The 17,776-nt window shown below is 40.3% G+C and overlaps 2 protein-coding genes across 5 annotated transcripts in view; both read right to left on the bottom strand.

The window, feature by feature from the left end:
- The window catches only part of ZYG11A (zyg-11 family member A, cell cycle regulator), a 75,492-nt gene that overhangs the window by 47,590 nt on the left and 10,126 nt on the right, over positions 1 to 17,776 (bottom strand). For 2 of the 4 annotated variants that reach the window (XM_004001985.6, XM_060409277.1), the window contains exon 2: positions 8,484 to 8,649. The exons of the other annotated variants lie outside the window; for them this stretch is intronic. In XM_004001985.6, coding sequence (XP_004002034.3) covers positions 8,484 to 8,649 — 166 coding nt within the window. The remainder of the gene's footprint in view (positions 1 to 8,483; positions 8,650 to 17,776) is intronic. 4 annotated transcript variants of the gene reach the window in all.
- LOC101116777 (V-type proton ATPase subunit D) lies at positions 15,790 to 16,720 on the bottom strand. The gene has a single exon (XM_004001986.5). The coding sequence runs from the start codon at positions 16,653 to 16,655 to the stop codon at positions 15,912 to 15,914; it is 744 nt and encodes a 247-aa protein (XP_004002035.2). The 5' UTR covers positions 16,656 to 16,720; the 3' UTR covers positions 15,790 to 15,911.

The raw sequence follows: 17,776 nt of genomic DNA, 5'->3' as shown, positions 1-17,776 counted from the left end.
AACAGAAGCAGAAGATATTAAGAAGAGGTGGCAAGAATACACAGAAGAACTGTACAAAAAGATCTTCACAACCCAGATAATCACGATGGTGTGATCACTCACCTAGAGCCAGACATCCTGGAATGTGAAATCAAGTGGGCCGTAGAGCATCACTATGAACAAAGCTAGTGGAGGTGATGGAATTCCAGTTGAGCTATTTCAAATCCTGAAAGACGATGCTGTGAAAGTGCTACACTCAATATGCCAGCACATTTGGAAAACTCAGCAGTGGCCACAGGACTGGAAAAGGTCAGTTTTCATTCCAATCCCAAAGAAAGGCAATACCAAAGAATGCTCAAACTACCGCACAATTGCACTCATCTTACACGCTAGTAAAGTAATGCTTAAAATTCTCCAAGCCAGGCTTCAGCAATACATGAACCGTGAACTTCCAGATGTTCAAACTGGTTTTAGAAAAGGCAGAGGAACCAGAGATCAAATGGCCAACATCCGCTGGATCACGGAAAAAGCAAGAGAGTACCAGAAAAACATGTATTTCTGCTTTATTGACTATGCCAAAGCCTTTGACTATGTGGATCACAATAAACTGTGGAAAATTCTGAAAGAGATGGGAATACAGACCACCTGACCTGCCTCTTGAGAAACCCATATGCAGGTCAGGAAGCAACAGTTAGAACTGGACATGGAACAACAGACTGGTTCCAAAGAGGAAAAGGAGTATGCCACCCTGCTTATTTAACTTCTATGCAGAGTACATCATAAGGAATGCTGGGCTGGAAGAAGCACAAGCTGGAATCAAGATTGCTGGGAGAAATATCAATAACTTCAGATATGCAGATGACACCACCCTTATGGCAGAATGTGAAGAGGAACTAAAAAGCCTCTTGATGAAAGTGAAAGTGGAGAGTGAAAAAGTTGACTTAAAGCTCAACATTCAGAAAACAAAGATCATGGCATCTGGTTCCATCACTTCATGGCAAATAGATGGGGAAATGGTGGAAACAGTGTCAGACTTTATTTTGGGGAGCTCCAAAATCACTGCAGATGGTGACTGCAGCCATGAAATTAAAAGATGCTTAGTCCTTGGAAGAAAAGTTATGAGCAACCTAGGTAGCATGTTGAAAAGCAGAGACATTACTTTGCCAACAAAGGTCTGTCTAGTCAAGGCTATGGTTTTTCCTGTGGTCATGTATGGAAGTGAGAGTTGGACTGTGAAGAAAGCTGAGCACCGAAGAATTGATGCTTTTGAACTGTGGTGATGGAGAAGACTCTTGAGAGTCCCTTGGACTGCAAGGAGATCCAACCAGTCCATTCTGAAGGAGATCAGCCCTGGGATTTCTCTGGAAGGAATGACGCTAAAGCTGAAGCTCCAGTACTTTGGCCACCTCATGCGAAGAGTTGACTCACTGGAAAAGACTCTGATGCTGGGAGGGATTGGGGGCAGGAGGAGAAGGGGACGACAGAGGATGAGATGGCTGGATGGCATCACCGACTCGATGGACGTGAGTCTGAGTGAACTCCGGGAGTTGGTGATGGACAGGGAGGCCTGGCGTGCTGCGATTCATGGGGTCGCAAAGAGACACGACTGAGTGACTGAACTGAACTGAACTGACACTCAGGATTAGATAGCTTCTGCACTGTTCTTCAAGGGAAGCTAGATGAGCAGAAAGATAAGCAGCAGACACTGAAGTAGAAGAAAACCAAAAGAATAGGATGATTCAGCAACCTAGATAAGAATTACAAGATACCTGCCTGCCGGGAGCCAGCGTGAGGAATCCCACCCGTGACAAGGTCATGTGGCAGAGGCCTGATGGGCAAGGCGAGTCAGGCCTCAGGTTTTCCCCCTGGTATTTCCTGAGCACGTACCCCCAAAAATAAGAATCTGCCTGCCTTATTGTATTTTTCCACTTTTCTGACACTCTCTGGAAAAAGTTAACTCAGGGCTTTAGTCTTCCGCATTTGAAAGGGATGTTTCAGTTCAAACCCCCTCTGATAACTCTCTAGCTTGCCTAACAGGTTCCCCTGGACCTCTTACAGCTTGTGAATTGCTTGCAGCCCCCCAACCGCAGGAGGCACAAAGCTTAAAAACATCTTAAAGATAACAGAGCCTTTTCTAAAGAGCTAAAAATCATATTGGTGACGGATTTCACTGTTGACTCAATGATTGCTGCCAGGCCTCCATATTCTTTATCTTTTAGGCACCTGGGAGGATGTTAATCAATGTAAACGGGATATGGAGAAAGATATATAATAGTTTTGATGTTAGCAACACTAGACTTCTGAGTTAATTACTTTTCTTTTGTTACAAATCACTGTACTCCTTTTACTTGTTATAAATTGCTGTATCTTTGCTATGTAAGAATGTAACTTTATTTAGTGCTTTCTGAGAGTGGCAGCAGACTTCAAGAAGAACACCACAAATAAGTCTTCTGGTTGACAAACCCTTAGCAGAAAAAAGGATGTAAAATGTTAATTGGCCCTTTTGGCCGGAAGATGATGTAAATCACCTGAGACTTGTGTATACAACTAAGTATGCAGAGAGAAAAGCCTGGTTTTGATGAGTTTGGGCTGCTAACGCTGCATAACTTTGTGTTACCCGTTGATCTCTATGTACCATCAAAAGTATAAAATAGCCTTCTGAACAATAAAGGATGGACCAGTTTCTCGGACTAGTCTCTCGGCCTAGTTTCTTGGGAATCTGGCTCCCCCGTGTCTCTCTCTCTCTCTTTTTTTCTCACTCTCCCTCCCTCTCCTTTTCTGGCTGAATTCCCATCTGGAGCGGGGAGGCTCACCAAGTCTACTTACTTGCCCTGGCTTCTAAGACCGGCATGAAAGGGAGCCTAAGGCAGGGTACCCTTCGATATTCAAGTGGGCGCCGGTGGCCCAATGTAGATGGTGCAAATCTCTTGTCCTGAGATTTTACTGGTTTTCCCTGTAAACCAAGTTATTCAGCCTCTTTTCTCCACTTAATTTTCCTACTACACTATTTCTACTTAATCTCTTTTATATTTCTATATAAATAAGTTTTTCCCTCGCCTATCCGTCTCTCCTTCAAATCTCCCTGGATCCACCAGGGCTTGACCCTGGCATCTAGCTCTTGTATGTGGTTCTGGAGCTTCGAATAAAGACCTGCACTGAAAACTCTGGGAAATTAAAGTAGAAGTGGTAGCTAAACCAAAGAAGATTATCCAGGGAGTATACACATACAAAGTAAGAAAATATACAAAGCTTCCCAAGACGGAAACCTGAGGAACAGAAAACAACACATATATATAGAAACAGAGGCAAACAAAAGAAAGTGTGGGACAGTAACGAAGGATAAAAAACAGGAAAACAAAGTTACTCCAACCAGCAAGGTTGAGAGTAATAAACATTAATTCAAACATACAAAAACCCCTGCTGGTTTAATAAATCTAGGTAGGTAATTATCATCTATGGTCACCAAAAGTGAAAACCAACCGGACAATCAGACTTTATTAACACCCTTCAGAAGTACAATGCAGAAGGAATGGCAACCCACTCTGGAATTCTTGCTTGGAGAACTGCCGTGGACAGAAGAGCCTGGCAGGCTCCAGTCCATGGGGTTTGTGAAGAGTCAGACACAACTGAAGCAACTGAGGACAAGAAGTACAAACATCACTTCCAAACATCAAACTTCAATTTGATCAAGCCTCTACATCTAATTTTCAATGTATAGGAATTACAAGAATCAGAAAAACATGTCAAATCAGGGCACAAACAATGGTGAAGTCCAGATTGTAGGATACTGTACAAAACAAATGACCAGTTTCTTTAAAGAAAGAAAATAACTGCAAGTCCCAAAATACATGAAGATAAACATACTTCTAAATAACAGATGAATCAAAGGGGAAAAAAATCAAGAGAAACTACAAAATATTTTGAACTGAATGAAGATAAGAACACAACTTACCCAAATCTATGGGACGCAGAAAAGGCAGTGCTAGGTGAGAAAGTTATAGCTGTGAATGCATACTTAAGTAAAGAAGATCTAAAATCAATAATCTAAATTCCCGCCTTAGGAAACTAGAAAAAGAAGAACAAATTAAATCCAAAGTAAGAAGAAAAGAAGTAAGAATGAGAGCAGAGGGCGTAACATCAGCAACATGGCACAGTGAAGCACTACTCTGGAGTAAGCTCTCCCCTCCAATCTATTAGGTTGGTGCAAAAGTAACTGAGGTTTTGCATTGTTGAACTTTGCCATTTGATAGTGGGATACATTCTTAAATAAATGTGGTTACATCATTTTAATGTGCATTTCTCACTCCATGTTTTTTGCTAATGACTTGTTACATGCCGTTTCAGTTCAATTCAGTCGCTCAGTCATGTCTGACTCTTTGCAACCCTATGGACTGCAGCACGCCAGGCCTCCCTGTCCATCACCAGCTCCTGGAGTTTACTCAAACTCATGTCCATTGAGTTGGTGATGCCATCCAACCATCTCATCCTCTGTCATCCCCTTCTCCTCCCGCCTTCAATCTTTCCCAGCATTAGGGTCTTTTGCAATGAGTCAGTTCTTCACATTAGGTGGCCGAAGTATTGGAGTTTCAACTTCAGCATCAGTCCTTCCCATGAACACCCAGGACTGATCTCCCTCAGGATGGACTGCTTGGATCTCCTTGCAGTCCAAGGGACTCTCAAGAGTCTTTTCCAGCACCACAGTTCAAAAGCAGCAATTCTTTAGTGCTCATCTTTCTTTATAGTCCAACTCTCACATCCATACATGACTAATGATTACTGGAAAAACCACAGCCTTGACTAGACAGACCTTTGTTGGCAAAGTAATGTCTCTGCTTTTTAATAAGCTGTCTAGGTTGGTCATAACTTTTCTTCCAAGGAGTAAGCTTCTTTTAATTTCATGGCTGCAGTCACCATCTGCAGTGATTTTGGAGCCCAAGAAAATAAAGTCTGTCACTATTTCGACTGTTTCCCCATCTATTTGCCATGAACTGATGGGACCAGATGCCATGATCTTCGTTTTCTGAATGTTGAGCTTTAAGCCAACTTTTTCACTCTCCACTTTCACTTTCATCAAGAGACTCTTTAGTTCTTTGCTTTCTGCCATAAGGGTGGCATCATATTTGAGGTTATTGATAGTTCTCCCAGCAAACTTGATTCTAGCTTGTGCTTCATCCAGCATTTCTCATGCGGTTTATTGTTATTTATTTTAGACTACAGAAATGATGTTAGACAAAAAGCAAATCAAGCAATTTTCTTATTCAAGTTCAAAATGGACTGTAAAGCAGTGGAGACAACTCAGGCAACATCAACGACACACTTGGCCCAGGAACTGATAACTAACATGCAATGCAGTATGTTTGGTTCAAGAAGTTTTACAAAGGAGACAAGTGCCTTGAAGATGAGTGTAGTAGCTGGGCATCGGAAGTTGACAACAAACAACTGAGAGCAAACATCGAAGCTGATCCTCTTAAAACTACACGAGAAGTGGCTGAAGAACTCAACACTGACCATTCTGCGGTCATTTGGCATTGGAGGCAAATTGGAAAGGTGAAAAAGTTCGGTAACTGGGTGCCTCATGAGGTGACCAAAAATCCAAAAAAATCATTGTTTTGAAGTGTTGTCTTCTCTTATTTTACCCAACAACAATGAACCATTTCTCTGACTACAATGCCCAACCCCATGTCACACAATCGATGTGTCAAAAGTTGAACAAACTGGGCTAAAAGTTTTGCCTCATCCACCATATTCACCTGACTTCTTACTAACCGACTAACACTTCTTCAAGCATCTCGACAACTTTCTGCAGGGAAAATGCTTCCACAACCAACAGAGGCAGAAAATGCCTTCCAAGAGTTCACTGAATCCCCAAATACAGATTTTTATTCTACAGGAATAAACAAACTTACTTCTCATTGGAAAAACATATGTTGATTGTAATGGTTCCTTTTTTGATTAATAAAGATGTGTTTGAGCCTAGGTATAATGATTTAAAACAAAAATTCACAGTCTGAAGAATCGCCATTACTTTTTCACCAACCTAATACAACCAATAAAACATCCACAATGCATACATAAACAACTCATATAACTTAATACCAAGAAAACAAACAATTCTATTTAGAAATGGAAAGAAGACCTAAACAGACATTTCTCCAAAGACATGCATATGCCCAACAGGCACACGAAAAGATGTATGTGTTACATCACTAACCACCAGGGAAATCCAAATCAAAACCAGAATGAGGTATCACCTCATACCCGTCAGAACTGCTATCATCAGATAGAACTCAAATAACAAATGCTGGTGAGGAGGTGGAGAAAAGGAAACCCTCATATAATGTTGGCGGGAATGTAAAAATTTGTGCAGCTACTGTGGAAAACAGTGTAGAGTTTTCTTAAAAAAACCCAACTATCCTATGACCAGCAATTCCACTGCTGGGTAAATATCCAATTAAAAAAAAACAAAACACTGATCTGAAAAGATATATACATCCTAATGTTCACAGGAGCATTATTTACAATTGCCAAGAAATGGAAGCAACGTTAAGTGTCCAGCAACAGATGAATGGATACCATCTATAAACAAATGTTAAAGGAGATTCTCTAGGTGGAAAACACAAGAGAAGAAAAAGACCTATAAAAACAATTTTTAAAATGGCAACAGGAACATACATACCAATAACAGATGAATGGATAAAGGAGGCATATGTGTATTTTTTATATTTATATTTTATATTGTGCTCAGTCACATCTGACTCTTTGTGACTCCATGAAATATAGCCTGCCAGGCTCCTCTTGTCTATGGAATTTTTCAGCAAGAATACTGGAGTGGGTAGCCATTCCCTTCTCCAAGGGATCTTCCCAACCCAGGGATCAAACCCGGGTCTCCTGCATTGAAAGCAGATTCTTCACTGTCTGAGCCACCAGGGAAGCCAATTAGCTATTAGGGAAATGCACATAAAAATCACAATAGATACCACTTCACATCCACCAGAATGGCAATCATCAAAGCCATTAGATAACAAGTTTTGGTGAGGATGTGGAGAAACTGGAACTCTTCTCTTCCAACTGCTGGTGGGAACATAAAATGGTACAGCTACTTTGGGAAAGAATTCGAAGTTCTTCAGAAAGTTAAACACAAAGCTACCACTTAACCTGGCAATTCCACTCCTGGGTATACACCCAAAGATATAAAAGCATATATCCACACACACAAATGTGTACACTAATGTTTATAGAAGCATTATTCGTAATAGCCAAAATATATAATAAAAACAACACAGGGACTTCCCTGGCAGTCTAGTAGTTAAGATTTTCCCTTCCAGTGCAGAGGGTGAGGGTTCAGTCCCTGGTCTGGGAGCTACAATCCCACACACCTTGTGGTCAAAAAAGCAAAACATAAAACAGAAGCAATACTGTAACAAATTCAATAAAGACTAAAAACAGTCCACATTAAAAAAAAATCTTAAAAATAAACCTAATGTTCATCAACTGAGAAACAAATAAAAGGTAGTATATCAATACAGTGGAATATTACACAGCCATAAAAATTCAGTAGTAGTTGATGTTACAAAATGGATGAACCTTGACAATATTATGCTAAATGAAAGAAGCAACACACAATGCTGCTGCTGCTGCTAAGTCGCTTCAGTCGTGTCCAACTCTGTGCGACCCCATACACGGCAGCCCACCAGAATCCCCCGTCCCTGGGATTCTCAAGGCAAGAACACTGGAGTGGGTTGCCATTTCCTTCTCCAATGCATGAAAGTGAAAACTGAAAGTGAAGTTGCTCAGTCGTGTCCGACTCTTAGCGCCCCCTTGGACTGCAGTCCATCAGGCTCCTCCGTCCATGGGATTTTCCAGTCAAGAATACTGGAGTGGGGAGCCACTGCCTTCTCCAAAGACACAATAGGTCACATATTAAATGATTCCATTTACACTAAATGTTCATAAAAGGCAAATCCATAGAGGTAGAAAGTAGATTAGTGACTGCTAAGAATTATAGGGGGATGAATAAGGATTTTTTTTTTTTTTTTTGAGGTGATGAAAACTGACTGGGATGATGGCTGCACAAATCTGTGAATGTGCTAAAAAAAAAACAAAAAACTGAACCATATACTTTAAATGGATGAATTATACACTATGTGAATTTTATCTCGATCATGTGCTACTCCCCAAAATTTTTCATTAAGAAAACACTAACATAGCAAACACAGCCCTTTGAAAGCCCTACTACTACTAGAGGAAGTAAAGGAAAAAAATTTTTAAGGTTCATATTTACAATCAAAAAAATGGGAAATGAGACTATAGCAATAGCAGGGCAAACCTAGAAGGAAGATAATTTTCATCAAGGGATCCCAGAAAGACTCTGAGAATCAACCTCCACACAAATTTCTATATTTCTCAGCAGGTTGTTGAGAGGAACAAAACAGAATTATATGCAAAAGTGTTTTTCAAATAGTCAAGTGCTATAAAAGTACACAATAAAGCAGTCTTATCATTACCTTGCCAAGTCATCATCCCAACGAATCGATCAGCTAATTCCTGAGGAAAACTCCAATGCTCCGGAAGACAAAGTGTTCCATCAGATCTTTCAGAACACAATTTCTCTAGGTTAGCAACCAGGACGTTCAGGCATATGTTGACCAAAGAGTAGGGAGATGCCTCCTCCTAGCAAACAAACCCCCAAACAAACAAACTTGTTACATCTACAAAAATTCAACATAAAAGTGGTCATGTTATACATGAGAATATCTTAAGATACATTCTTCTCACTCTAATGATTTATATGCAATGAAACCACCTTATTCCAATTATCAACCATGTGGAAAATCTTGACCTGTTGTAGCTTCTGTTGTATCTTTTAAAAAAATTAAGTTCTCTCAATCCTTCACTTATCTCCTGTTCTGTGCCAGCCCCTGAGAATACAGGGATGAGTAAGTTATAGCTCTAATCCTTTTGGACCAAACAGTTTAGTAGAGAAAACATCCCATAAATCTGACGATTTCAATATAGCACAAGGAACTAAGCAAGCAGAAATCATAGTCATTTATTCAGCAAATATTTATTCAGTGACTACATGCCAGAGGATAAGAAGGTCTGCCCATTCCCACCCTCAAAAGTGTTCACACTATAAAAGACTGTTATAATAAGGAGGCTGTAGAAGAATGCAAACTGAGAGAGATAAGACATCTCCGCTAAGAGACTGACATTTGTTCATTCAACAAACATTTGAAAGGTATGGCATTCAGACATAAAGAGAGAACGATAAGCCAGGGATTGCCATCTTTGTCAAAGGTTTCAACATGCAATACATTCAATGACCTCCACACCACTTTTTACTGAATAAATTCCCTCCATAGTCCAAATTATAGATTACTCCTTCATAAATATCCTCAACTCCTTGTTTCCTCTCCTCCATCATACTCTTCAGACATTCTCCTGGAAGAACTTTGCTATTCACCTTTCTTTATGGCAACACCCAGCAGCTAATCATCTATGAAGAGGGGAAGATTCACACAACATATTATGTCATGGAAAATTCATGACCATTAACTTCAAATGAGCCCTAAGTAGCTGGAAATCATTCAAAGTCTCCTTAGACAGGGCACTCTCCCACTATCAAGCAACAATTATTTCATGCCTTCTACTTGTTCCTCAAACCCATTTCACACTGATATCAGAATGTGATCCACTTCAGTGAAAATAATGAAGCCACCTCCCCATCAAATTCAGCTCAAAACCGCATGCATCTTTTCCTCGGCCTTCTCTTCTATGGAAAACACGTACATCCTTGCAAAGACCAACACTTCCACATGTGCTGGCTGGATTTCATCCCTCCTGTCTTGGCTCCTCCTGTTGCTTCTTCACTTATGCACATCTTCAAACTATCCTTCTCAAATGGATCATTCTTCTTTTTCCTGGCTGTGCCCGGCAGCTTGCGGGATCTGAAGTTTCCAATCCAGGAGCTGAATCTAAGTCTGTGCGCTGAAAGCAGTGAGTCCTAACCAACAGACCACCAGGGAATTCCCATAAACAGATCATTCTTATACAATTTAAGCTCCATTATTTGCTTTAAAAACAAAAACCTTCTGTTGACTCCCACGTCCTCTTCAGTTACTCTTCTTTATAACCAAATTTCTCCAGTAAGTTTACTCTGATTTACTCTGAATACCGTACTATCTTCTTATTCATTGTTTTTCTTTTAATTATAGTATAATTTATATGTAGCAAAAAAATTTATTTTGGTATATAGTTAGTTCAATGAGTTTTGATGAATCCATACAGTTGTATACTACCACCATAATAAAGATATAGAACAGTTCCATAACCCAGAAATTCTCCAGTGTCCCTTTGCAGACAATCCTTCTTACCAATCCCAGGCAACTACTCATCTTTGTTCTGTCTCCAGTGTCCTGCCTTCCCCAAAATGTCATATAAACAGAATCATTAAGTAATCAGGCCTTTCAAATCTGACTCCTTTCATTTTGCATAGTGCATTTTAACACAGGTTTACTGGTGGTGTTGCATGCTTCTGTAATTTGTCCTTTTTATTGCTGAGAAGCATTCCACTGTAATGAATACACTAGAATTTCTTTCTTTACCAACTGAAGAGCATTTGGGTTATTTGCATTTTAGACAAATTTGAATAAAGCTGTAACAACTCATAAAATTTTTTTAAATTATTTATTTTTCATTGGGCAGGGTCTTTGTCGTGCTCAGGCTTTCTTCATTTGCAGCATATGGGCTCAGTAGTACAGCTTGCAGGCTCTAGAGCTTAGCTGGGCTTAGTTCTTCTGTGGCATGTATGGTCTTTCCAGACCAGGAATCGAACCTGTGTCCCTTGCACTGGCTGTTGAGTTCCCAATCAGTAGATCACAAAGGAAGTTCCTGGTGGGGCTTCCCACATAAACTTTTGTGGGAACACAGTTTTCATTTTTCATGGGTAGTCACCTAAAAATGGGATTTCTGTGTCCCTGGAATTCCACATTTCCTACGTGTTAAGTGTGTATTTAACTTTACATAAGAAAGTACTCACCTGTTCTTGCAATGTGGCTCTATTATTTTGCATTCCCAAAAGAACATATGAGAGTTTCAACTGCATCAAACCCTACCATGTCAGAATTCATGTAAGAAAGAAGTATCAATTTCAGGGAAGCAAAAAAATTCCCTGAAAATAGTCTTAACAGACTTTTACTTGGGTCTCAAAACCCAGAATTGGTTCATATGCCCATGTGAAAATGGAAATTATGCTTCCCATGGGTAATTTCTACAGATCTACCTTCCAGGTCACTATTTCTTTATTCCGTCGCATTTAGTTCTTCACAGTCTAATTGTACATTGCTCTTTTTTCATTTATTTCAGTTCAGTTCAGTCGCTCAGTCGTGTCCGACTTTTTGTGACCCCATGAACTGCAGCACGCCAGGCCTCCCTGTCCATCACCAACTTCCGGAGTCCACCCAAACCCATGTCCATCGAGTCGGTGATGCCATCCAACCATCCCATCCTCTGTCGTCCCCTTCTCTTCCTGCCTTCAATCTTTCCCAGCATCAGAGTCTTTTCAAATGAGTCAGCTCTTCACATCACGTGGCCAAAGTTTTGGAGTTTCAGCTTCAACATCAGTCCTTCCAATGAACACCTAGAACTGATCTCCCTCAGGATGGACTGGTTGGATCTCCTTGCAGTCCAAGGGACTCTCAAGAGTCTTCTCCAACACCACAGTTCAAAAGCATCAATTCTTCGGCGCTCAGCTTTCTTTATAGTCCAACTCTCACATCCATACATGAACACTGGAAAAACCATAGCCTTGACTAGAGGGATCTTTGTTGGAAAAGTACTGTCTCTGCTTTTTTATTTCATTTTCATTTCCATGCACTGGAGAAGGAAATGGCAACCCACTCCAGTGTTCTTGCCTGGAGAATCCCAGGGACGGCAGAGCCTGGTGGGCTGTCGTCTATGGGGTCACACAGAGTCAGACACGACTGAAGCAACTTAGCAGCTGCTTTTTAATATGCTGTCTAGGTGGGTCATAACTTTCCTTCCAAGGAGTCTTTTAATTTCATGGCTGCAGTCACCATCTGCAGTGATTTTGGAGCTCCCAAAAATAAAGTCTGACACTGTTTCCACTGTTTTCCCATCTATTTGCCATGAAGTGATGGGACCGGATGCCATGATCTTAGTTTTTTGAATGTTGAGCTTTAAGCCAACTTTTTCACTCTCCTCTTTCACTTTCATCAAGAGGCTCTTTAGTTTTTCTTCACTTTCTGCCATAAGGGTAGTATCATCTCCATATCTGAGGTTATTGATATTTCTCCCAGAAATCTTTATTCCAGCTTGTGCTTCTTCTAGCCCAGTTTTCTCATGATGTACTCTGTATATAAGTTAATTATGCAGGGTGACAAGATCCAGCATTGACATACTCCTTTTCCTATTTGGAACTAGTCTGTTGTTCCATGTCCAGTTCTAACTGTTGCTTCCTGACCTGCATATAGGTTTCTCAAGAAGCAGGTCACGTGGTCTGATATGCCCATCTCTTTAAGAATTTTCCATAGTTTATTGTGATCCACATAGTCAAAGGCTTTGGCATAGTCAAAAAAAGCAGAAATACATGTTTTTCTGGTACTCTCTTGCTTTCTCGATGACCCAGCAGATGTTGGCAATTTCATCCCTGGTTCCTCTGCCTTTTCTAAAACCAGCTTGAACATCTGGAAGTTCACGGTTCACGTACTGCTGAAGCCTGGCTTGGAGAATTTTAAGCATTACTTTACTAGCGTGTGAGATGAGTGCAATTGTGCGGTAGCTTGAGCATTCTTTGGCATTGCCTTTCTTTGGGATTGGAATGAAAACTGACCGTTTCCAGTCCTGTGGCCACTGCTGAATTTTCCAAATGTGCTGGCATATTGAGTGTAGCACTTTCACAGCATCATCTTTCAGGATTTGAAATAGCTCTACTGGAATTCCATCATCTCCACTAGCTTTGTTCATAGTGATGCTTTCTAAGGCCCACTTGATTTCACATTCCAGGATGTCTGGCTCTAGGTGAGTAATCACACCATTGTGATTATCTGGGTCGTGAAGATCTTTCTTGTACAGTTCTTCTGTGTATTCTTGCCACCTCTTCTTAATATCTTCTACTTCTGTTAGGTCCATACCATTTCTGTCCTTTATTGTGCCCATCTTTGCATGAAATGTTCCCTTGGTATCTCTAATTTTCTTGAAGAGATCTCTAGTCTTTCCTATTCTATTGTTTTCCTCTATTTCTTTGCAGTGATACTGAGGAAGGCTTTCTTATCTCTCCTTGCTATTCTTTGGAACTCTGCATTCAGATGCTTATATCTTTCCTTTTCTCCTTTGCTTTTCGCTTCCCTTCTTTTCATAGCTATTTGTAAGGCCTCCTCAGACAGCCATTTTGCTTTTTTGCATTTCTTTTTCTTGGGGAAATGAAAACTTGATTTCTTGATTGCTGTCTCCTATTCAATGTCACGAACCTCCATCCATAGTTCATCAGGCATTCTATCAGATCTAGTCCCTTAAATCTATTTCTCACTTCCATTGTATAATCATAAGGGATTTGATTTAGGTCATACCTGAATGGTCTAGTGGTTTTCTCCACTTTCTTCAATTTCAGTCTGAATGTGGCAATAAGGAGTTCATGATCCGAGCCACAGTCAGCGCCCAGTCTTGTTTTTGCTGATGTATAGAGCTTCTCCATCTTTGGCTGCAAAGAATATAATCAATCTGATTTCAGTGTCAACCATCTGGTGATGTCCATGTGTAGAGTCTTCTCTTGTGTTGTTGGAAGAGGGTGTTTGCTATGACCAGTGCGTTCTCTTGGCAGAACTCTATTAGCCTTTACCGTGCTTCATTCTGTACTCCAAGGCCAAATTTGCCTGTTACTCCAGGTGTTTCTTGACTTCCTACTTTTGCATTCCAGTCCCCTATAATGAAAAGGACATCTTTCTTGGGTGTTAGTTCTAGAAAGTCTTATAGGTCTTCATAGAACCGTTCAACTTTAGCTTCTTCAGCGTTACTGGTTGAGACATAGACTTGGATTACCGTGATACTTAATGGTTTGCCTTGGAAACGAACAGAGATCATTCTGTCGTTTTTGAGATTGCATCGAAGTACTGCATTTTGGAATCTTTTGTTGATTATGATGGCTACTCCATTTCTTCTAAGGGATTCCTGCCTACAGTAGCAGATATAATGGTCATCTGAGTTAAATTCACCCATTCCAGTCCATCTTAGTTCACTGATCCCTAGAATGTCGTTGTTCACTCTCGTCATCTGCTGCTTGACCACGTCCAATTTGCCTTGATTCATGGACCTAACATTCCACGTTCCTATGCAATATTTATTTAATAAATTTTAAACACACTAGCTTTACAGTGTTTCAATAATACCATTTTCTGAAGTCTCTGGGAATCTAATTCTGTTGATTCTTTTTAAAAAGATTTACTTATTTTTTTACCCTGCTGGTCTTCATTGTACTGTACAGGCTTCTCATTGTGGTGGCTTCTCTTGGTGTGGCGCACAGGTTCTAGAAGACAGGCTTCAGCAGTTGCGGCCCCTGGGCTCTGGAGCACAGGGCTCAGTATTGTGGTACATAGGCTTAGATGCTCCACGGCATGTGGGATCTTCCCAAACCAGAGATGAAACCTGTTCTCTCCTGCATTGGCAGGCAGACTGCCAACCACTACACCACCAGGACAGCCCCTGATTCTGTTGGTTCTTAATCAGAGAGGTTCATGTTTCATAATTTAAGATTGTGAGCTAATCTTTTCTTTTTTTAAGGCCTCCTACACATTGTGGCCTCATGGCACAATGTGCAGGATATTAGTACTATCCCCAACCAGGGATCAAATCCATACCCCTAGGATTGGGAGTACAGAGTCTTAGCCACTGAACCACAAGGGAAGTCCCTGAGCTAATCTTTAAGTCTCTGAGTTAATCTTTGGTGAGATTTTACTAGACTCCTGTGAAACCTGGGTAGAAGATAGGCCACACAGGGTAGCTAAATGCTACTTACCCAGGGGCATCATCAGTGACCATTTTGATAATTTCTCAGCTACACATTTCCTGAACCAAGCAAGAAATGTCAATTAAAACCCTGAGTCTGTATGAGGACAGACCTGTGATTGCACATTTTTAGGAGATATTTTTCTCATTCAAAAATCCAAGCCAAAACTGACAAAGGTTCCCTGTTTCTCTTTTCCATAAGCAGACTTTTAGATCTCCCACTTCCCTGAAGTATAATCAGCTTTTGTTAGTTCATGTTTATATATATATATTACAATTCACAGTCTCCATTCAAACTTCCCACCTGGCTTTCACAAAGGTCTAGTCTCTGATCTTTGGGTTTTTTAAAATCATTTTACTGTTTATACTGTAGTCACATTTGAATTGGCAGAACTGTTCCCATGACAGACCAGAGACCTGTTATTCAAGGAAAAATAAATGAAGGTTTCCCTAAAGCTTAAGGAGAGACGTCCCATAGTAACTAACATAAGAATGGCTGTAGCAATCTCAGACAATGGTGCCAAGGTGCGTGAGCAGGTAGGAACAAAGTGTGCTCCAGAGTAGCTGGCCTACAAATGTGTGTTGGCCTGAGAGCACTGCTGCTTCCTAAAGGGATTTTCTTACTATGTTCGGTGAGCAGATGACTTGTAACAGATGTATAACTGAAGTAGGGTGACACTTCCACAGCATAAATTCTACAGGTTTCGGGACAGGTTCTACAAATTTCACTGGTGATTATTTGTTGCTTAATTATGATTCTGCAAAGGTAGATCCCATAAACAGACATCCAGGGAAATTTTACAACTGGTGAAATTCTTAAGCCAAAAAATAAATAGCCACACATAACAAACCTACACACCATGAATTAAAATGGTGACATGTTAGGCCTTCCGAAAGAACCAGAGCAGGAAAGCTTATTCAAACAGAAGATCTTCATCTTTCTCTTCAGCCAAGAGATTAGCAGGCTCCATCACCTCTCCTGCTGCCCTCCGTTGCTCCAAGTCCTTATCAGACTTTTCCTTAAGAATCTTTTTCTTTTCCTGTATTTTCTTTAACCTGTAGAACTCCTCTCGCTCTCTTTCATCCAGCTCTGTGATGATATAAGCAAGGGTACGTTCAATCCGGGGAATGATGACATGTTCAATAGCATTTACACGTCTGTTGGTTATCTTAATAGCTTCATCCAAAGTAACAAAGGAAGTCTGCAGTGAAGCCAGTTCCACCAGTAGTTCCACTGCTTTGGCATAATTCCTCTTCAGTTTAGCCAACTGTTCCCCACCTCTGGCTAAACCAGTCAGTTCATAACTGTCAGTTCCTTCATGATAATGTTCAAATACTGGCAATGTAACACCTGCTACATTATCTTTCTTTGCTCTAATCTTCACTTGGGCCTTATTTACATTTTGGATAACTGTGGTGCTGAAGTCCCCTGCTGTGAACTTGGCCTCAGCAAGTGAAAAGGCAGCTTCTCTCATTACTTCACCCATCAACATTTTAGTCTCTATTATCTTCTTAAGGATCTGTCGAAATCGAAGAGTTAAGGCATCAGATTTTTTCTTCAGGAGGTTTCGACCTGTCTGTGCTCCTTTCAACCGAGCCTTCATGATGGTCTGTGCCATTCGCAAGGGAAAGATTTCAATTCGGTCTTTGCCCGACATTCTGACGATGACTGTTCGGCTTGGGTCCCCGGCCGGGCAACCGTGGCTGCAACAACCCAGCCACTGAGTCTTTCTCCTGATCTTTGGTTATTTTAGGGCCTGCTTACAGTGGTGATTTCCAGCTTCTATGAATTGGGTGGGGATGCTTTGGATTTCCTTTACTCTGTAATTGAATTTGCTGCATTTTATCCAGAATATTTCCTTTTAAGGCTTTATGACATTATTTGCCAAATTACTGAACATGGCAGTCTCATATTTAAAATACAGTAAAGATTAAACCCACATAAATGAAGTTTAGAACATATCTAAAATATTTATATATAAAACAATATATTTTAAAAATATTTTTGTATTCATGACACAGCTTAAACAGAATATATCAAATTTCTCAAGTCCCTATATACCCTTTCCTGATGCTACTTATCCCTTCACCCAGAAGTAACCATTATCCTGAATATTATTTAGTTCTACATGTTTTTTAACTTTATATACATAGAATTATACCACAGTATTTTGCTACTTGTCTTTGTTTTATAAATCAGTAGTATGTTTTAGAGACTGACTTCCCATCAAGACCACTAATGACTAATAACTCTGCCTCTATAATGTCTGATTACTGATAACATGATTTTGACTATTATCTATAAATCTAACAAATTCTACATTATTATCTTCAGGTCAGATCTCTCTTTAAGCCAGTGTTAGATAACCAGTTGCCTCCCTGACATATCTACTTAACCATGTCACACAAATACTTCAAACTTACCATGTAAGGAACTACATTTATCCAGTCTTTCCCTACTCAGTAAATGGCATAACATCTGTTCAGCTGTTTAATCTTTACTGACATTTCCTTATCTTTAATCAACATCCCACAAAAAACACAAATCCAACACATTAGCAAATCCTACTGGTTATACCTGTGCCAGACATCTTGCATTTGCTAACTGCCTCCCAGTCAGACCCACTCAATCTTCTCCACCTCTGCTGCTGAGGTGACTTGTATAGATCCTATCAACAGGTTCTCACGAATAGGCTCCCTTACCCTCTGGCTGTTAGTTTGGTTCTAACATGAAACTCTCAAAAAATTGCAACATGTATTAGTTTCCTACGTAATTTCC

This window comes from Ovis aries, chromosome 1, assembly GCF_016772045.2.
Source record: "Ovis aries strain OAR_USU_Benz2616 breed Rambouillet chromosome 1, ARS-UI_Ramb_v3.0, whole genome shotgun sequence".
NCBI lineage: Eukaryota > Metazoa > Chordata > Mammalia > Artiodactyla > Bovidae > Ovis > Ovis aries.
This window is presented reverse-complemented; position numbering and strand designations above follow the sequence as displayed.